Source organism: Simochromis diagramma, unplaced genomic scaffold (assembly GCF_900408965.1).
Source record: "Simochromis diagramma unplaced genomic scaffold, fSimDia1.1 OVJJ01000216.1, whole genome shotgun sequence".
Lineage (NCBI taxonomy): Eukaryota > Metazoa > Chordata > Actinopteri > Cichliformes > Cichlidae > Simochromis > Simochromis diagramma.
Genome location: NW_024386883.1, coordinates 1711413 through 1733633, shown reverse-complemented (window position 1 = coordinate 1733633; position 22221 = coordinate 1711413). Strand labels below are relative to the sequence as shown.

Sequence of the window (22221 nt, the reverse complement as noted above, 5' to 3'; positions counted from 1 at the left end):
GTTTAAGGACTGGATTGGAAAGCAAATCCAGCAGAGCCAACAATAGATTCCCGAAAGAAAAATCAGATTCTTGACTCTTGTCAGAGGGTCAGTCAGAGCTACCTTACTCTTTATCACTATATTTGCACCTTTGTTTCTTTTCTTTTTCCATAAGAGCTGCAAGTTTTCTCCATTCACTCCCAGAAAAAACTCCCTCCCAAGTACATTCTGTTCTACTTGGATAGTTTTCACATTGAAAGAATATAATTGGTTTAATGGAAGAGAGGCGATACCACATTGGGACAGTCAGGGGAATTAAAAATAGAAATAAACATTGCTGACCTATACAATTGTGGCAGGATCTACAATTAATCATGCGTCCCTTTCTGGATATTGAAAGATTAAACCCCTTTGTATGCAAAGTTATGCCTCTGCTTAATTACTGCTCTACCCAGGGCAAGTTAGTGCCCCGGGTAGAGCACTGTAGTTGTTCTTTTGACTTACATACAGCAGGCCTTGCTGGGTCATGTTACCTCTAACAACGTCCTTCGGGTTGATTTAACATTTGTTACATGCTGACAGATTGTTCCACCTATGAGCAAACACCGTGGGAAGCTTTCTTGACTTAGCGATTTGCGGTGTAGGCTGAAACTTTTTTCTTATTTTTCTTTTTTTCCTGAAATTCAGTTAAAGTTCAGTTTCAGTTGTATTCATGGAACCTTGACCTCAAAGTGCTCTTTGATTATAAGGTGTAATTGCAGGCTCATTAAAGCATATGGAGACTGATTATTAGCTGCGATTCGGGCAATTATCTGGAGATCATGGATAGTTTGTCCTAGACAGAGAGAGCCCCAACCATGCACTTAAAATATCAGCGGGCCCAAAGCTTAATATTTTCCTTTGCATTCATTAGTTTTTCTGTTTTTAATTAAAACCAACAGGTTAATTACATACTATTTTAAATAAGGATTCCATTTGTGATTGCCAGCAATTAAAAGGATAACTGTTGACTGTGTGACCAGTGCATTGTGAATATTGATTCAGAAGGCTTCCTTTTAATTAGGGAAGTGCCAATTTTCATCTGAATCAACAGAGCAAATGCAATTTGCCTGACACATCTAGACACAGGTATCTGAAAAGAACTGAGTGATCTCTTCCTTTTCTAGGGTAACTCTTGACCAAAAAGGGGTGGAAAATTGTCTGCACAATAACTTCATTAAAATCTCTGTTTTCACTGTGAACACATTTTCTTATTGCAGTCTATCCAACAGACCCGCTGTCACACTTTGGATGCACCGAGGTCTGTTTGATGGAAAGAGATGGTATGAGAGGAGAATTTTAAAGACTGTAACACTTCCTCCTTTTCTCTTCCCCACTGTTTCTTGTTTTGCGGGTCTGTGTGTGTGTGGTGCAGGAAGCGAAACAAAAGCTGCACCTAGAGTTTTCAGATTAGTTGAAGAAGAAAGCGTGTTTTTGCTGAGGGAAACATAGAGATGCTGAGAAATGTGCAGCAGCTAAATTGAAGCACGCGTGTGTGCAGGTATTAAGACATTCATATTTCTAGGCTGATGCTGTAGGTTGGGTTGCATTTTCCCAGCTACAGGGCTTTTTTCTTTTTTTTTTAGCTGCGGCAGCACGGTGGCTTGGTGGTTAGCACTGTTGCCTCACACCAAGAAGGTTCTGAGTTGGAATTCAGTTGTCTGTCTCTCTGTGTTAGCCCTGCATCAGATTGCCGACCTGTCCGGAGTGTAATTCATGTCTCGCCCTAAGGTAGCTAGGATAGCCCCCCCCCCTATGACCTTGATAAGGATGAGTGGGAGAGAATGGATGGATAAAGGCCAAATCTGTTGAGTCTGTAAACTTGTGGTGTTTTCTCTTGATGATGATTGATGTGATGTAGTGTTTGATCGTTGTACTGTACTCTTTATTTTTTTTCATGAATAGGAGCTGCTCAGGACATAGCATTATTGCATTGCTATTCTCAGTGATTGAGAGTGACGCTTCACTATAGGTGTCTGTTTACTAAAGACAAATGGATTTTCCTCCTGACTCCACTCACTTAGCTTCAGAGGTGCTCACCCAGTCGTCCCTGTTTTGTTTCTCTCCGTGCACTTTGTCACCTTGTCTTGTGCCTTTCTATTTTCACAAGCGCTTTGGATTCAGCTGCTAGAGAGTGTATTGTGAGGGCACCAGCCAGACTGTAGGAGTCTTGTGATCTTTTTGTTGAGTACACACACACACACACACACACACACACACACACACACACACACACACACACACACACACACACACACACACACAAACACAAACAAACACTCAAAGCACAGTGGATTCAGAAGGTATGTGAGCTCCTTCACTTTGACACATTTTTATCTTGTAGATTTAATCTTGAATGGATGAAATTGCAATTTTCTGCCCATCGGTCACACAAGAATACGTAAATCTGTTAAAAATGGAAAAACTGAAGTCTTTCATTTTCATAATTATTTAGGCCTTTTTAATTTGGTACTTTTGGAAGTCCCTTTGGCAGCATCTAAAGCTTTGGGCTCTTGGGTAAGTCTCTACAAGCTTTGCAAACATGAACAATTTATCCCCTTCTTCCTTATAGATCCTCTCAAGCTCTGTCAGATTGGAAGGGCAGCATCTCTCAACTGCCATCGTCAAGTCTTTCCACAGATGATGCATGAGCCGTGTTTGCCACGGATGTGTCCTTGGAGGGAAGGAGGGGGGATATCTTTTCGGTTTCTCTTTCTCTCTCGCGCTTAATAGTAATTATTTTCTCTTGTCTTAAAATAAGAGAGCTTCATTGTTAATTACAACATTACAGATGGATCAAAGCCCCTCCTCGTACTTGTCAGGACATTACAAGCAGAGCTTCTTGCAATCTCATCCATAGGTGCCAGGATCAGCATTTCTGTACACTCTGGAGCAGGTTTTGTGTATCTATTTGACAGTTTTCACGCAGCTCCTCGGTCACTACACTCCTGCAGTACGATGCAGCCACCCCAAGCTTTAGTAGCTTGTGATGGAAGACTTCAGTTTTTCCATGAAACCCGAAGCTTTTCTCTCATGTTCTTGGAGTCCTTGAAAATGCCGTTTGACAAATTCCAATTGGGCTGTCAGATGTCTTTTTCCTCAAGTGGCTTCTGTCTAGCCACTTTACCTTAAAAGCCTGATTGATGAAGTGCCATCGGCATGGCCATCCTTCCAGCAGGTATCTCTTCAGAGGACCTATGAATCTCACTCTGAGTGACCACTGAGTTAGACTGCCAACTTTATGACGAGCCGAGGTGCTCCCAAACTTCTTCAATTTCATAATTATTGAGGCTGGTGTGCTCCAAGTTTTAGAAATGGCTTTTCTAAAACTCTCTGACTGAGAGTTACTTGGACTTCATGGTGTCTTCTTTTTCACTGACAGTAAGTTTGGATTTTGAGACCTGTGTTTCAGAAGAGATGTTTGTAGTAAACTGTCACGTTTCAGTAGGTCTACATTATTTACAAATCATTACATTATCCTTTATTTCACATAGTTGTTCTAAACTATTTACAGCCACTTTAGTTTGTCAGAAGTGGACTCACACAGGCCTGGAGACTGAACACTAACCCCCAGGTAATCTCCAGGGAAAAATGTGTGTATTCCTTGACAGGTTGGTGAGTGGTTGCTGGCTGTTGCTAGGTGAAATTTTTTTGCAAAAAGGGTGCTACACTCAAAACCTCTTTGTGATTGCTTTGATCTTTTGGACAAGGTTCTTGTCGTTTGTGATTTGCATAGAATGTACTATTTACTTTCTGAGTTGTAATGAAACTTGAAAATGTGTGATGCAAACCAGAAATCGAGAGTGCTCACCTTCAGGGTAAAAGTTTTTTTGATCTGTGTTGTACTTGTACAATTTCAGTACTGCTGGGTGAGTAGCTTGCAAGTGTTTGCAGAAAGGTTGTTGCCTTCCACACAAACTACATCTACATGTAACTGTGGCAACCTGCTAGCTAACAAAGCAATCACAAAGAGGTTTTTGGTGCAGTATCCTCTTTGCAACCACTTTCACGCTAACGTTTTCCTTCGACCACTCACAAATAGGTCTGAGAATGAACTTCTTTCTTCTTTCTTTTCTTTCCCTTGTAACCTCTGTTTGCCAGATGATCACTGACCAGTCATCAGGTATGTGTGACTGAGACCTAAAGTAAACAGGATGCAGTTAAGTACAGTTTAAGGTGGCACAGAAAAACTTCCACTTACTTTTAAGAGGTTTCAGCTTTTACCACTGTTGTCAGTAATTAATGCATTTTAGGCGTCAGACTGACGGACTTGTTATTATTATTTACATATCGGTATCAGATATTAACTTTTTTGTATCTCTTTGTACAAGAGAGGCTCACCCCAAAGCATGATCATTTAGATTATGATGCTGTTTTTTTTCTCTCACCAATTTTATCTATGATTCTTTCTTTTTGCTTCTCCAACCTAAGAATAGAGATCTCTCCTTTTTTTTTTCCTCTCTTTTCTCTTTTTTGTGAGTCTGCAAAGTGTGGGCAGGTATCACAGACACATCCCAATAAATCAAGTGCCTGCGGAATCGAAAAATCCCAAGTTCAGACTTTTCAAAAGACTTTTGATCCCCTCCCTGCTAGACGATATAGATGTTTCACAACTTCAAAACTGGACCTGCACTGTTAATTCCAGTCTCCAGTGTGAAAGCAGGGAATGAGTTCAGCATTCAATAAAAAATGAAATCAGACATGAAAAGCCGTCTGTCGGAGGCAAAGACGTGAAACAGAATGCCTTTGATTATGCTTGAACGCACCAGCCTGTTTAGCTCTTTTATTTTTTCCTGTTTAGACACAATGGCTGCGCTATTTTAGTGCCCTCCAATGCCATTATGATTGGTGTCTCCGTTTTTTCTCTCCATATCCTCATAAAGACACACTCTATTCTGTGTATTAGTTATTGATGTAATCAAGTTGTGTGGCCTCCATGATTACATTTATACAGTAGAATTCAAAAATAATGTCAACAGCCAAACAAATGGGGAAATAAATGCATCTGACAATAAATCTGACACGAGCACTGAGGACTGCAATGCTAACTTAGCCTTTACCCTGGTTACTTTGCACCAGGGTCCAGAAACTGACACAGGAAAGCCTTTTCTGATGGCACGTGTAGACACCAAGTTTTTTTGTTAACATTTATATATATAACATGCAATGCTGAATAAAAAGAAAAAGTGATCTGTTTTTGTTTGGTGCATTACAAATTTAAAAGCATCTGTCTCCAGAAAATGTGATGTTGGTCCCACAAATGTCAAAGAACCTAAAACAGATGAGATTAATAAAGTTCCTATCGATGCAAGGCTAAACATGACGAGGCAGTAAAGCCATACTCATTAATCTTTTAAGACCCTTCTGCTGTCATTCCAGGAGAAAGCCAAGTTGACTTTAGCTTCCTGAACTGTCAGTGGTGTAAGGATGTGTTTAAGCTTTCCACTGACATGAAGGGACTGGATAGGCTGCCACCCTTTCCCTTATTACTTCTTTTCAACCCTTCAGCTTCCTCCTCCGGCTCGCTGAAAATTAAGGCAACATTCCTGTTCATGCAAATCTCACTGATATTAAAATGGATTGTATAGCATCACATATTTTGCACTTGTCGTTGTAGTTAGAAGTACATTTTCTAGTGGTTGAGGAAAGACCTGAACAAAGGCTTTCATCTGTACCACCATTATACAGATTCTCTAACTGAATTGTTATCAATGTGCCAATGTAGTTGCTAAGGTAACTGCATTTCAAGGTACTACCTGATAGTAATTTTAACAACTTTGTCTATGCATAAAATCTAGGATAGATCTCTTTATTGACTTTAAAAGAGGGATTTATATCATCTGTAATCTATTACTTCACACTCAGCTTGTGAAGTGGTCAGTATTATGCATGTATTAAAATGTTTTAAAGTTAAATGAAATAAAATGGGTTTCTTAGAATATATTAAGGCTTCTGATATAATACCAACTTCTAGGGAATAGGGGGGTTATTCTATATATGATCAAGTAACTTGTGATTTTTTTTAAGCGTATTTATTGGAGAAAATGTAAAAATTTTACCTTCATGCTATATTATGAATATTATATTTTTCATTACAGGCCCTCAAAGTACACATGTTAGTTATGCCTTTCTGTGAGCTCAAATTTCAGCATTTTAAAGAACTAAGGAACATCAGTTTTGTTTCTTCATTTCATGGCTGTTAGCTACATTTGCAACCGTTTACAATATGACTAAATTATAAAATTATTTTGACACGGTATGAATCACAGCCAGAAGATAAGCAAGGCATCAAAATGCAGGTTAAAAAAAAGAGAGAGACGGTAGATATGCTATAATTTGTTTTGACAGCCACCTATCCCACATGGTAACGTTACCCCTTGAAGTTTAGCCAAAGTGCACTTTTTAAATTTCTTTCACATCCACGACACCAATGTTTGGTTTTCTTACTCTTTATGCAAAACCTTAAACTGATGACGTTTTGTTTTTCAAATTGATGTATCCTGTGATTTTTGTTCTTAAAGTTGGTTATATGAAAAAACTTTCTTCAGTGGCTTAAAATGTGAAAAGTTTGCCCTCAATCCTGTGTACTTCAAGATTTTCATAGCAAAGGCAAGATTTTGCACGGCTTTATTTAGTACATACAAGTTATTGTACAAAAAAATAATTAAATAAATAAAAAATCAGACGGGAGGCACTGACTTTTAATGAAATTATCCCGGCAGTGTGTGTGACAGTGTATGATACTGAGTGTTTGATAAGCAGTTTTGCATTCATCCACCCTCAGTGTTCAAAGGCTGAATGTGCTTCATGACCTGCTGAGTATTAAACTGTGAAATGGGTTTAGCGTTGAACTTGTGACAGCTTTTATTGAGCATAATCTTTCATACAAACACAACGCCACAATTAATACAGTGTTATATATTGCTATGTTTTAAAAAGTTCATATGTGATTGTGCAAATGTTATATACGCATATAATATAGAAGGTTAGTAGAATTTATTGGAATGTAATAGTACTTTTATTCAAGATCAGAGAAAAAAATCTAACATAATATACATATTATTTTTGCGTTGGTCAGTGCTGCATGCACTAAAGCTTTGTATCTTCAGACTGCTCAGGGATGCAGCTAGAGATTCAAGACTCCGTTCTCTGGTCTGTAAGGAAGAGCAGAACTTTTATGTGGGATGCTGTAGCTGTTGTCTTCTTTGTTTCGTTCCGGCAGCCACCAACACTCCTTTGTGGTTTGGACAACCCACTCTCTCCTCGCTGCCTGTCCGACTTACCACCTGACGGGGTAAATGTACCAGTACATTGCCTGTGCTCTGTGTCAGTGTGATTGTGACTATTGTTAAAGCCATCAGTATTTCGTGGTAATGGTGTTCCTGCTAGAAATGGTCCATTATCATCTCCTTGTAAAATGTACCTTATTACCAATTCCATTCTCTCATTGTCATCTAAAACATGGTGCTGTATTTAATTCTTAATCATTCATATGTAACAGACCTGTAGTAATATAGCTAGAGCTCATATTTCTAGTTTTCCTTACCTCCTGTGGTGGTAGAGGTCTCCGTGTTTTTGTGCTTATTTTGTCTGTTTATGTATCCTCATTGGTCCTCCTACCAGCTCCTCAGTTCAGCATGTGAAAGGAATAACAATTAGATTCACCCTGACCTTCTCTTAATGTTTATCCATCATATATCCCAAATGTCTTTGGCCTAATCGTTTGAGTCTTCACAAAAAAGTCTACACAGGAATGTTAGTTTGCTGAAGTCTTTGTGGTGTGTTAAAGTGCAAAGATGTGAAGCGATGTGAGGTGACAGAAAAGCCTGCCTGATGAAGCTTTTTGTGAGTTTGAGGTCAGCTCGGCTTATCAGAGCCTAAAGTTTCTCTGTGAAGAAAAGAGGAGAAAGTTTTCCGCCCACAACTCCTAAGCGAACTTTTTAAATTTTTTATTAACACGAATAATGAGTCTAAAGATGAACAATAATGACTTTTAAACCAGATTAGGCAGCAAAAGCATTCAGTGACATTTTTATAGTATAGCAAGTTGAAACCCCCCCCTTTTTTTTTTTTTTTTTTTTTTTTTTTTTTTTTTTTTCATGTCCAACTGATCCAAAGTAATTGTGCCTCACATCGTTAATAATTCTGTATTTCCAGCCCTGTGTGCAGTTTTCCTTCACGGCAAAAAGATTCAGCATCTATAATTGTTGGTAAAGTTAATTACTGTGCAACAGTTACTATAAAAATAATTACTGAAAGATGGCTATTTACATTTCACACTAATGTACATCAAAAACATTACAATACCCAAGCAGACATTTAATTTCCATTCTGTGTTTGCAGACTAATGAATCTCTGCTCACTTACATACTTTATTTGCTCACAGAGTAAAGCATGACAATAGCAGCAATCAGGCCAGTAATGAGCATTTTATTTTACTTAGTTAATGGTGTAGATCTTTTTTAAGTGACCATTTGATTTGTTGGGTCTTTAGTTGTGGAGTTCAGTAATTATTATGCATTTCTGAGTTTCTTTAATATGTGCAAGGTTAACGATCTAATGATTCACCATTTACTTATTCTGAAACCTAAAGGCAAAAATGCTGTATGTGTTTAAATGGCATTTTATTTCAAATGGCGAATCCTTTTTCTTTCTTTTCTTTTTTTTAAATTGTAACTCAGGAGAGTGATCTTCCCTTTTTTATTATCATTTCAATCTTGATCTTTGTCAAAACCATCAAAACTACTGTCTTAATACAGTCTTTAACGTTGACAAAATGGTTTGCGGCCAGTGAAAGTAGACCAGTTCTGTCACATTGCTTGAGGTCAGTTATTCAGGTCAAATGAGCGGTATTGCAGGTGATTCGCCAGCCTGCAGCCTGTGATGTTTTTAAAAATAAAGACACCGTTTTAAAAAACAATGCATGTTGCACTTGTGGACTCATTCATGTGCAGTCCTATGAAAAACCATGCTATATGAGTCTTTGCACAGTTCTGTAAATGCTGCATAGGGTTTGAAGTGAGACTCTGCAAGCTGATCCCTTATAGTTATGGTTCTCTCTGTTCCTGACTAATAATGGTAAGAATATAATTTTTATAGTGAAGTCCTTGCTGCACCATCCAGTTTTTAATGCAAATCTTACCTTTGCTGGGAGGGTTTTTTTTTTTTTTTTTTTTTTTCAATTTTGGGTTAACTATTGTGAAAAAGGAGACCTATTTGAGTTACACATCACAAGAAAATAGTCTCTAAAAAGTAAAACAACAACAACCAAACAAAAAAAACAAAAAAACAAGTAGTCCCCCCATAGGGACTGCTTAAGAGGGTAAGTAGCAACAAGATACTGTTAATCAAACGTACTCAATTAACGGATAATGAGCCTCTGTGAGTATCTGTATAATAACAGAAAATTTGGCAGTTTTCTGTACAAAAGCTCAAATCCAGCAAATTTACCCCAAAGTCAGACTTTGCGGTGCTCAGATTTTTGCAGAAACCCCAAGAGCTGCTTGTCTGACTCAATTAGTATGTTTAGTGTTAAAGTTTGTGATGTTACAGTTAGAAAAAGAATGGCAAATGGACTGGAACTAGTTTAGTTTTTCTGCTACAACTCTCATTCACCCAATCACCTATACATTGTTACAGTGCCTTTATCTATACCTAATCACTATTGTATCAATTTACACATGTACACTGTGATGAATGGATCAGGGGCAATTTGAGCTTCAATATCTTTCCCAAGGATACTTTGACATATAGACTGTAGGAGCAACTCTACTACCTAAACCACAAGCGCTCTGGAGCCCTTTGTACACTGACCATTCAGCAGAAACTGGCTTCCACATAAGAAAAATAGGAGAACACTAGTATTGTATAAACATGCATGCATGTATAATCTGTACCAATACCAAAGCAAACTTTGATAGAAGCAGGTGTGAATAATTATTTCTGCCTTTTAGCATTCATTACATCCTTTCTGTGAATTGCATCTGTTTTCCCCTTAGCCCACCCATCCATTTTCTTCTGCTTATCCAATTCAGGGTGATGGGGGTGGTTGGAGCCTATTATAGCTGCCATATGGTGAGCAGAGAGAGCAGGGTACAGCCTGGACAGGTCACCAGGGCTAACACAGAGACACAGACAGCCACACACACACACCTGTGGGCAATTTAGAATCACCAGTTAACCTAACCCTACTAATTGCATGTCTGTGGACTGTGGGAGGAAGCCAGAGAGAATCCATGCAGACACGGGGAGATGATACAAATAGATGGCAGATTTAAAAACCCGAGTTCTCCCCTGTTCTTTTTCTTTCCCCCCACAAAAGAGATGTCATCAAAGTGTGTTTTTCTTTTTCATGACATGTTCAGTGTCATGAAGAATTAGAATCACAGCAAAAATACCTAGCTTTAACTATCTCGTTTCTTCTAATCAGATGTACCATGTTGTGCTACCAAATCTTTATGTAACAGATGAACACACCATCACACTTGATTACTCCTATAATAGACCTGCATCAAAACCTTTAATGGATGTACAATTTACATAAGCAATGTTCTGCCTACTTATTACTGATGTACATAACGTTATATGAGATCAGTCTTAAAATAGATATGCATGTAATGCAGACGGAGGCAAGTGTTATATTCCCAACTTACTTTACCAGCTGGGACTATGTTTTCTTTATTTAAGATTAAGTAAAAACCAGACATGTTGGAGATGCTGAGGAAATCTGAAGACTAGATGATTGGTTATTAGACTGAGCAGCTCACTTTTTGCTGTGATCAGAGTTGCTATACGAATATTGCTGCTAAGTAGAAAACAGACATATTTAGGAGACTCTCAATATCAAGAGCGCTCTTTAATTATTCATTGTGGGTGTGTAGTTTTCCGTATACTTAAAAAGAATAACTGTACACCCTTCTCTGTGTGTATGTTTATCTATCTGTTATTGGGACAGACATAAACTGTTTTTCAGTTTAAATGTGAAGCAATTTTAAAATATTACCTCCACCTAAATATGCCCCATTAACTTAATTTCATACATATGAAAGAAGAGCGTGACACTCAGCGGCTCACCCAGCCTTTTTATTAACATGTAAAAGCTATGTTTTATTCAGTGATGTTGAATAACAGCCCATCAAAGCACAGGGAACATTTACTCACAAATGGGAAAACCACTCCACTACCCACAAAAAATAAATAAATAAATTTTTAAAAAATCAAGCGCTCAGCCAGACAAGAACTTCAAATTACTTCCATTAGTCTCGTATATCTGACAAGCGCTGCCTGCTCATGGGGTCTGTTTGAAGACGCAAATTCACTTCTATGCTGAGCCAGACATTTTTGTGGGGTGAAAAAAAAAAAAGGATTTCTAACCAGGCCAGTATTCGTCTGAAAATTAACACTGTTTGAGGCCCCAATTGCACATTAATTGCTGTTTATGTCATCTCAATATAGTGCATGGAGAATAGAAATAATATTTTAGGCCTAGTTTTTATTCTGTGTTAGAAATACAGATTTTTAATTGGCTACTGTGGACGCAGACTTGGCAAAGAAAGTTTTGTTTCTTTCCCATTAAAACAACTGCCCTTATTCAATCACATCATTGTTTTTATTGTCGGATTGTCATCATGTTCTTGCTTTTCTAAAAATGCAAGACAGGTGTTTCCGATTCTTTTGCGAACTGTTAACGCCAAGGTCAGCTGTTTTTTGTTTTGTTTTTGTGTTTGTTTTGTTTTTGGTACTTGGAGTAGAAAAGCAATCCAAATGATTTGCTTATGATATACACTATAGAGCTGTGTTGCTTGATAGCAAATGTTAGTATTGTTCTTCTTTTGATCCACAGCTCTTGTACCCAAATGAGCTTCATTCTCTAATGTCAGTTTTGTCTGAACAAAATGTACTCGTATCCCGAGAGTATCTGCCTTGGGGATCTGAGTCACACTTGCCGTCTTTCCATGTTCACCCTCTATGGAGCAGTTAGGGACTTTACACCCTATTACATCACATGTCGAGGTCGTAGTTGTATCTGAATTTTCCTCCTTTTACACATTCATAGATTATAACAAAATGCTAAATTATCGTGCTCCCACGGCGCTGACGTTTTTCTCACAGACGGCTGCTGCAAGATTTCCCAGAGGACTCTTACTGTGTAGGATCCACGAAAGGATAAATGGCTCAGACATTACGCAAAACAACAACAAAAAAAGCCCCAAAACTTTCATTTGCTTCAATCATCATTAGCAGTATTTTGTATCCTATCTTTTTTTCCCTCCCTAAGCTCTGAAACCTGAGAAATAATCACTGGACATATAATATGCTTTCACTATTAGTCACATTATTTCTATTTAATGATCTTTTTCAGTGCTGCGCAGCTCATTTAAATTCATTAGAAGCTTTCTTCTTTTCATTTCCTCATTAAATTTCAAGAGATGATGCATTACATAGCTGTGATACCCATCAGCATCCAGCTTGAGTCAAAAAACAGCTTAAGTGTCACTAAGTCTACATCGGGCGGTATTCTTGTTTGTTTATCACTTAGCCATTGCAGTTAGCTCATTTTTTTTGTGCACTGCAGAAAAATCCTTCAATGTCAACTTGAAGCCAGGCGCTTCACTTTCACCTTCACACTTACTTTTTCAAATATTTTGGTGTAATAATGTGTTTTGTGACACTCCGTGGCCTCCAGAGGTTTCAGTGTTTGTAAGAAATGTGCAATACTAAAAAGCCTTGCATGAAGAAAAGAAGAGGGGAGTGGAAGGAAGGTGAGCTGCTGCTGAATGTATCGGAAGACAGGATGCAGTTGTCAGTGGCAAATCCATTTGCAAACTTTATGTCCATGTGTATTTCACTGAGATGTATATTCTTGCCATTTTAACATGATGGAGGCTCTAGATGGAAGGTGCTAGAAGGTTGTCCAGAATGAAATCTATTCATCATCCAGGGACAATTCAGGGAGCTTCTCTTCATAATTTAAATATTTACTGTGTACTGTGGGAAATGGTGTATGTCTCCATTTATATAGTGATATTATCCTGTCTGTGTCTTGTTCACAAGCACACACTGGTGGCAGGAATCTACCAGGCACGGTGCTTTCCTGACCACTGGGACCAATTAGGAGTTTAGCCTCTTGTCCAAGGTCACTTTGACAGGTGGACAGAAGGAGCTTGGGATTGAACCGTTATACCACATCCACCTAAGTGGAAATCTTCAGTTCTGGCAAAAGGGCTCGTATACTGTGGCTACAGCAAATATCCACATCACATTTCATGTAAATTAGGGCAGAGGTCATTTTGGCACCGTGTTGAATATTCATGCCAGATCTTGCTGATGTTAGTGCTGGTGGTGTGACACAGACATATGTGCCTATAACTTGTTCATCTATACAACTAAAGAGGATAATGAAGGCTGTGAATATGACATTGGGATTTCAAAGCTTGTTTTTTTTTTCACAGAATGTTTAGTGCATATCATTGCATGTTCATTTAAGTGCTAATTAACAAAAGTTAGAACGGATGCAATGTCAGCCTTGGGTATTTCACAATGTTTTACTGATATTATGGAGAAACATTTCTTGCATATTAGTATATTCTCATGGAATTCATGAGCAGCTTTTTAAGACTCGGGAGTGGCCTAGAGCTGGAGTCTGGTTGGTTAGAGCTTTGGGAAGATCATTGTACCTCGTTCACTTCCTTTGCCACAATTTCCCTCGCTGATTCAGTCTTGCAGTTCTACAACTTTTAGGTGACAGTCTAACAATTAAGCTACCGCCGCCCAAAATGTCCTTAAGCAGTGTCACTTTGAAAATGCATCTGTCCTACTTTCCAGAAGCTAAAATTAGAGGGAAATGTGCATTTGCTACCCGTTTGAAGTAAAAAAAAAAAAAGAAAAGAAAAACTTATTTCCTTTTTCCTATTAGATCCCTCGTGGAGGACGACGACGCTCACATGAAAGTTGCTCTGGGCTATGGTGATATGGGCATCTCTGCTCACCTTCAGGCATCAAAGACTGGAAACACTCGATTTTTCACAAGCAACACGCACAGCTCAGTGGTTCTTCAGGTGAGAGTGCAGAAACATAGAGAAAACAAAGTGTAGAGTCAAATATCACCTTCGTCTGATAATAACATTAATGTTTGGCCTTACCATTTCTTTGGCGATCTCGTGAGTAGTTTCTATAGCTCTGCTCACAGGTGTTTGCAGATTGCAGGCCAGCAAGATGTTGAATATTTGTTTTAATTGGATTTCTTTGAAGATTAAAAACTGTTAACATTGCGGTATCACACAACATAAGGGAATTGATACCATGGATTCCTGGGCACAGTTTAATATCTCGTCTCGTGTTTCAGTAATAATCCAAAACAGTTGGGATTTGGTGTCTATGTAATTTGATGTAAGGGGTGAGCGCAACCTGATTTACTGTTGATGAAAAATATAACAAAAGCTCACTCATCTTGTACATACACAACCCCCCCCCACAAAAAAAAAAAAAAGTCAGGAAGCTGCATAAATGTTACAGTTGGTGGCAGCTTTGGCATGTCACCGCTGATTGGTGCAAAGTGAAGATCAGCCTAAAGTTGTGCTAGTGAGTGCTGGCATCATGCTGTTTGCTGCAACAGCAATAACTGTCCTTCGTCATCGGCTCTCACTGAAAATGAATGGCCGTTGGCTGCTTTTGCAGCTCATTAATCTTTTGCTGCCACAGCACAGTAAGGGAATGCTAATGATTTTTCTAGCCTGATGTGATCGTACACCCTGATTATAGAATCTGTTAGTCTCAATTAGGTGGTGCATTTGGAAGCATCCACCAAAAAACCCGCCCACTGATTATTGCAGGGGTTGTGAGTCGGTATGTGTTATACAGGTTTTTTTTTTTTTTTTTTTTTTTTTTTGTTTAATTCAATTTCGTTTTATTAAATAGCGCCAAATCACAGTAACTGTCGCCTCAAGGCGGTTTTTGGCTTGCACATTCTTAGTGCACCCCGCCATAACCATAATCAGAAGTGGTAGTCAGCTGGTAGGTTGTGAAATCAGGCGTTGGGTGAATAAGTGCAATATCCACTTATGAATTAAAGTGTGTTCGCCCATGTTTAGTGTAGGTAGTGCCTTTTAGCTGTAACTTTGCATCAGGTTTCTATGCCAACAAGAGAAAAAAATCCCTGTAATTCTAAACATGTCACTTTGAACCAGTTGTGCGTAAGAAAGCCAAGAAAATATGAAGGCAACAATCAAGTCGGTCAGCTCCAGCTCAAGACTAGAGCGCTGTCACGTATCATTTCAGGTCCATGAGCTCATGTCTGACAGGCCGTTGCTGACGGCATTTTGTTTTTATCCTCACTGAACCACACAAGTTCATTGTGTTGAGCCCTAAAGCAGTGACTGCTTTTTCCTTTTTTGGCAGCAGCCATATTTGAAAGTTTTAGTATTGGTGTTTTTCATCTGGCTTTGTCTAAGCCGAGATCTTCTTCTTGGGAGTAAATTCAGAGCTGTTCAGGTGCTCTAAGCTCAGGGTCAGCAACAAACCTCTCTCTCTTTCATGTTTTTTTTTTTTTCCTCTTTAAGGGATTTGACCAGCTGAGGATAGAGGGATTGCTCTGTGATGTCACATTGGTGGCTGGCGACTGTGATGAAGCTTTCCCTGTGCACCGTGCAATGATGGCCTCCTCCTCCGACTATTTCAAAGCCATGTTCACAGGTTGGTCTACATGCCCTTACTTCAGCCAAACCACGATGTAGAATTTTGTGATATTTGTGACAGTGGCACAGGCATTTAAGTACTCTATATCTCTGTATTTTCCACTAAATTGCTTTCTTTTCATGACGATTTCTGTTTCTACACAGTGGCAGTCATGTTGCTAGAATTTTGCATTGTGAATAAATTACTCAAATTGACCTTGTGCCCTCATCCCTCCAGTACTGAGCATATATTCATATTATAAAACCAGCTTGTTTGAGCCATTGTTATGCATTCATGTTCATGGTCATTTGTGCTGGCAATGAATATAAATGACCTACTTGCCTGTTTCATCTCCTTTGTGCACTGTATGCAGAGGCAGAAGAACCTTGAGCTCTTTTTAAGTACATAGAGAGTGTTTGTGTGGTATTTTCAGGAATAACAGACTGCAAAAAATTTTCTTCGTTCACTTTCGGATAACAAAGATATCTGGGCAATTAAACTGAAAGCTTTTAATCTGACGCGGGGAAAACGAGTAGCACAGATGTTGTCAGAGAACGCAACTTTACTGCACTGAATTTATCTTGTATTAAACCGTAGGTGTTTACTTTCATGACTCAAGCTTTGATGGGCAACTTGTCATCAAGTAACATTACGTTCTATATGATGAGCAGTGCACATGAATTTCTTTTTCTTTGTTTGGTCCAGATTAGCTTGCGAAATATAACGGAACAGAGGAAAGCTTTTTGTTTTGTCTTATTTCACTAATAAGTTAGCTTAGGGCTGTGCGATATGACCAAAATCTCATATCCCGATATAAGAATTCTATCGTCCGATAATGATATAAATCACAAAAATGTAACATTTTCTGTAAATTCTGTGAATCTCGGGCAGCTCGACTTGCGGGAAGTGTTTCCAGCTGCGGGTCATGTAGCTGGAGTCTATACAAACTATACATTTTTAGACATAAGTTGTAAAGGCTGCCGTTTTCTTTGTGAGTATTTATTACACGGTGTGCTGCGGGGAAAAGCTTGTTCTAACGGTTGAGTCCAAGGTTTATTTTTTAGCACCTGGCGGCTCTTTTTTTAATTCTCACCTGTAAATAATCTGCTCTTTCACGTGATTCAGTTTATTTTGAAAAGTCTCAACAGGATCTTGAGCTTTATTGTGAAAGATTTATGTGGAACATAAACAAGCGGACACGTGAAGGTGTTACCGTCGCTGTTGCTAAAATAAACGCATAAAAACAGGCGCTTGTCCGTCTGTAGTGTGGTTGTGTGGTTATATAAAATATAAGAGAAAGAGAGAACTTTTAAGAAATTAATATAGCCACTACAGTGACCATCAAAACGATGAAAAAATATTGCCGTAAACAGTTTATTTTGCGACACCACGAAACAAACGATAGCGTAAAATGAAACGATAGACGTTTTTAAATCGTCATCCGATATATATCGTTATATCGAACAGCCTTAAGTTAGCTTATTAGTGAAAAGGGAATGCTCTGAGTGTAAATGTTGAACAAAAGTGCTCCCTTATGCTTACTATTCTTGGTGACATAAGTCATTTGACTGTAAAAACATTGGTATTGACATTTGCATCTACGTGACGTGTGCATATATTAGCTTTTATTCTTTTGAATAAAAAAAAAAAACTATCTGAGTTGAACCATATAAAGATACTATATGTTCAGTTAGTTTCTTCTTTCCCTTACTCTCCTCTGGTGCAGGTGGAATGAAAGAACAGGATTTAATGTGTATCAAGCTGCATGGAGTAAACCGAATAGGCCTCAAGAAGATTATTGACTTTATCTACACGGCAAAGTTGTCACTCAACATGGAGAATCTGCAAGACACACTTGAGGCAGCCAGCTTCTTACAAATCCTTCCAGTGCTGGACTTTTGCAAGGTCTTTCTCATCTCTGGGGTAAGGAAATTCTCACAAAAGGTGTGTTTTTACAGCTATCCTGCAGTTTTTAAGTTAGCTTATTGTCTGAATTAACTGGATATAAAATTTGAAACTTTTTTTTTCATAAACATTGTGTCATTTTAAACAAATTCCATCTAATCCACAAGTACAAGCTGCAATAGTTGCACACTCTTACTATTTGCACATCCTCTACAGAGAAAATAGCAAAGTACAGTATGACAAGAGGGCCACGTCAATGCCAACCACATATATTCAATTTGTGTAATGTACTTGGATATTTATGATTTCAAAATATTGTATCTATTAGAGCTGTTTTGTTATATTTTCTAACTTTGTAATTTAATTTAATTTATTATATATTTTAGTTTAGTTACTATTCTTGGTGTCTTTGATTGACTGTGACCACATCATTTCATCAGGGATTAAAAAAGTATCTTGATTCTGAATATTTTGGATTTGAACTGGTGGGAAAGTTGTGAGAGCATGCCTGTGAGCCAGGGGAAGAGCAAAAAACCAAAGACTTATTTTAAATGAAGAAAAAGTACGTTTGAAGAACAATTTTGTTTATGGGTTGTGCTTGTTGTACAGAGTCAAGAGAAATCAGCTTTTAATTATAATTTCAACTGTTAATATGTCTGCCTGCTTTCATTAGCTAAAGTTATCATGCAGTGACTATTAATGCTGACAGCAAAGTGTTTAAAAATGTATGTACTTGTTTTTTCTTTAATGCAGTGCAGCAATCTGTTTTTACTGATAAATTTATCAAGGTGTATTAAAGCTGGTTTTCTTGCCAACTGTCTGAAAACCCACGTTTTTTAAATTTAAAGTGATATAAAATGGACAAAAGCAGCAGAGTCAGTTGACATCTGCTGTGTGTTAAATTGCTAAAGCACTGATTCTTTGTAATGAGACTTCTTTCCCTTGAGCTGAGAATTAGTCAATATCATAGCATATTCTTTCATTTATGTTTCATTCACCGGGACTTGAAACTAGCAAAAGGCCCGTAAATTCACAGAGCAAGGGTCTGAGGACATTTTTCCATAGATTTCTATACAACTAAAGGAATGACCAATTGTAGGCCAAGAGTTTGTTTTACTTTCCAAGGGCTGTAAGCTACATCCATCCTTTTCTTTTCACGCTTACTTGCAGCTTTCCAAGATTTTTTACTTGTTTTTTTTTCTGTCAAGGTTTCTCTGGACAACTGTGTAGAAGTGGGACGCATTGCCAACACATACAACCTCACAGAGGTGGATAAATACGTCAACAATTTCATCCTGAAGAACTTTCCCTCATTGCTGGGCACGGGGGAGTTTGTCAAGCTACCATTTGAACGCTTGGCTTTTGTACTGTCCAGTAACAGCTTAAAACACTGCACTGAGTTGGACCTGTTCAAGGCGGCTTGCCGCTGGCTACGCTTTGAAGACAGCCGTATGGACTATGCCCCAAAGCTCATGAAGAACATCCGCTTTCCTCTCATGAACCCGCAGGATCTCATCAATCACGTGCAGACTGTGGACTTTATGCGTACGGACAACACCTGTGTCAACCTTCTTCTGGAAGCTAGCAACTACCAAATGATGCCCTACATGCAGCCAGTTATGCAGTCAGAACGGACAGCCATCCGCTCAGACAGTGCCCACCTGGTCACTCTGGGTGGTGTTCTGCGCCAGCAGCTTGTTGTGAGCAAGGAGCTGCGTCTCTTTGATGAGAGGGCTCACGAATGGAAGGCGCTGGCGCCCATGGACGCACCTCGTTACCAACACGGCATTGCGGTCATCGGCAACTTTCTCTATGTTGTGGGTGGCCAAAGCAACTACGACACCAAAGGCAAAACAGCAGTGGACACGGTGTTCCGATATGACCCTCGCTACAACAAATGGATCCAGGTGGCATGCCTTAATGAGAAACGTACCTTCTTCCACCTCAGTGCACTCAAGGGACACCTCTACGCTGTCGGTGGAAGGAATGCTGCAGGGGAGCTTGGTGAGTTTATTTCCCCCACTTGTTTGCTTTTGTTTCCTTTTAAGCAACAACAGGGGCCTTTAATTAATATTGTATGAGATTTTACACTTTTAATATGAGAGAGCAGTGTGAGAAAGAATGAGCGCTTTAATAAGGCTGCAAGCATACCGACGCCAAGTAATCAAGAGCCGTGCATACACATCATTTGCTGTTTCAACATGTCGCACACATAATGTGTGTGTAATTTAATAAAATTTAGAGGATGGGCACATTATCACAAACACCCTCCCAATCGAATGTAATCCATTACAAAAGCATTTCAGCACATGCAGAATCAATTTCAGTCATCGCAGCCTCAGAGAAGTGTCATGGTTTTTGATGAGGTGTTGTTTAGGGTGTCATAATATATCATGAATAAAATAAGTTTAGATTTTTTTCTCTCTCCGTGTAATAAATTGCAGTGCAATACAACAAAGCCACAGCCTACGCTGATGCAGTCTTAACAAAGTCACAGTGTTTCTGTTTGTTCAGAGCTGTGGTAGGTACATAACATTGAACTGTAGGTGATGAGATACAGCTGAAGCTGGCACACAAACTGTGCCTGCAGGGAGGATTAAATAAAGAGGTGGATACATGTTGCCAGTGGCGTTTTCAGTGATTAAAAAGGGAAGAAGGAAAAAAAAAGCGGGTCATATCAGATCAACTTGTATCAGTAATCTGATGCTTTTACAAGCTTTTTGGTTCACATTTCATCCCTCTGGTGGAAAGGCGAAAGCCAACAGATGTATTTATACATTTATATCTAGTCTTTGTAATTTGGTTGTTGATGCTGAGTAACCAATCTGCAATCTCTGCACCAACTGTAGACCACAGAGAGGTGCCACCCAGTACTTAAATTCAGCTCTGTAGCTGCAGTGGACAGAGAGAGGCTACTGTGGAAGCAGTCTGGGTTATAATTAGACCAAAAAACACAGCACCAGTTCACTGTCAGTCTACACAGCTGCCTCTGCCTTCTTTACGTTTCACTGCCCTTTAACTGCATGCGGTTAGGCCTCCATGTTTTTCTGGATGTGCCCCTTTTATTATATTTGTTTGCTCTGGGTAGATCACGAGGGTGTGGTTTTTCTGTTACGTCAGAGATGCCTAGATTTTTAAAAGAAAAGCTTCACGACATAGAAACGAATATTTAGAATATACTTGCAGACCTGAGTGTTGCATGGATTTTAGTTTTGTGCTGCTTTTATATTTTCAAAAGGATGTAACAAAGATGCACGTACTTACTAATTCTAGTTCACCATGTTGTAAACCCTTTTATAGCTCTTGCACAATAACAGCTCAGTATTTTAATATAAAAATAAGACTGCATCAGGCATCTATATATGCTTTAATTGAAAAAGAAGCAAAATGTACAGGTCTCGCTGTATGTCACCACAAGCTGCCAGTTTTTAAAATTATTATTCTATTTTCTATTTTCTATTTCTATTGTTGTGGTGAAGAACTTGTAGAAAGAAAAAAATCCATGCTAATTACAAATGTGACCTTTCCAGCTTACAGAAGAAAATCATACATTGAGTACATTTCAAGGTTTAAATGCAATTTATAATTTCTTTATTGAGAAGTTGCTTGTGATGAATTCCATTTTCAGCAACTTTGCAGTTTAGATACGGTCAGCACAACTGTGCTATTTCCATCAAGTTGGTGTGAGAGTTTGTATACTGCTGAAGGTCACTTTGATAATAGTTGTTGAGCAAGCAGACCTAGGTATTCACTGATTTCCTTGGTGAGACTTATCCAGCTGGTCCAGAGATGACTCACAATCCTTGTGAGGGAACAAAAAACCCAAAAACAAACTGTCTGTAAATCTGTTAACTATAGAAGATGACCAAAAGTTTGTGAACTACATTGGATTACCAGGATTTCTAAACTTATTGATGATACATTTAAATTTATTCTGACTCATTTATGAAGAAACACAATGTGAGTGAACTAATAACACAATGGTTTAATCATTTACAGTGCAGGCTGGAAAAGACCGGCTCCTGAGCTGAGTAACTAACAGGAGCTCCTCTATAAACCCATATACTTCAGTGGCTTATGAGTCTTGTAAAATGAGGAGGAATTTTGAAGGACTGCACTAAACAAAAATCTTTATCTATTTCTATAATGATATGATTGAACAAAACTCACAAGCTTATACTATTCAGACTATAAAAACTGTTGTGACGCTGATTTTCTTGTGAGCTTGGGTTTATTGTTTTCTCTCATTACCGAGCGTTCTCAAAGCTTCAGGGAATGCACTGCTGCCCTGGAAATTTCTTCATTGAAATTTAGCCCTGCGACAGACTGGCGACCTGTCCAGGGTGTACCCCGCCTCTCGCCCTAAGACAGCTGGGATAGGCTCCAGCCCCCCCGCCACCCTGAAAAAGGATAAGCGGAAGCGAATGGATGGATGGATGGAAATTTTGAATTCCTCCACTATGCCTTACAGCTTTGGTGTTTGTTTCAGGAATGAAAAGAGGAATGAAAAGAGTTTAAGCAGGTTGTAGAGATTCTTGCAGGCGTTTTGCAGGTAACGTTGGGCTCATTTCCACCCTTTCTATTGGGATGTACTCTGTATTTAAGTGTGTTTGTGCTTAACTGTCT

At 38.7% G+C, this 22221-nt stretch overlaps 1 protein-coding gene across 3 annotated transcripts in view; it reads left to right on the top strand.

The window, feature by feature from the left end:
* klhl13 (kelch-like family member 13) overlaps window positions 1-22221 on the top strand; it is a 42581-nt gene that overhangs the window by 13073 nt on the left and 7287 nt on the right. For all 3 annotated transcript variants that reach the window (XM_040032904.1, XM_040032905.1, XM_040032903.1), the window contains 4 exons: window positions 13934-14075; window positions 15576-15708; window positions 17417-17613; window positions 18804-19599. In XM_040032904.1, coding sequence (XP_039888838.1) covers window positions 13934-14075; window positions 15576-15708; window positions 17417-17613; window positions 18804-19599 — 1268 coding nt within the window. The remainder of the gene's footprint in view (window positions 1-13933; window positions 14076-15575; window positions 15709-17416; window positions 17614-18803; window positions 19600-22221) is intronic.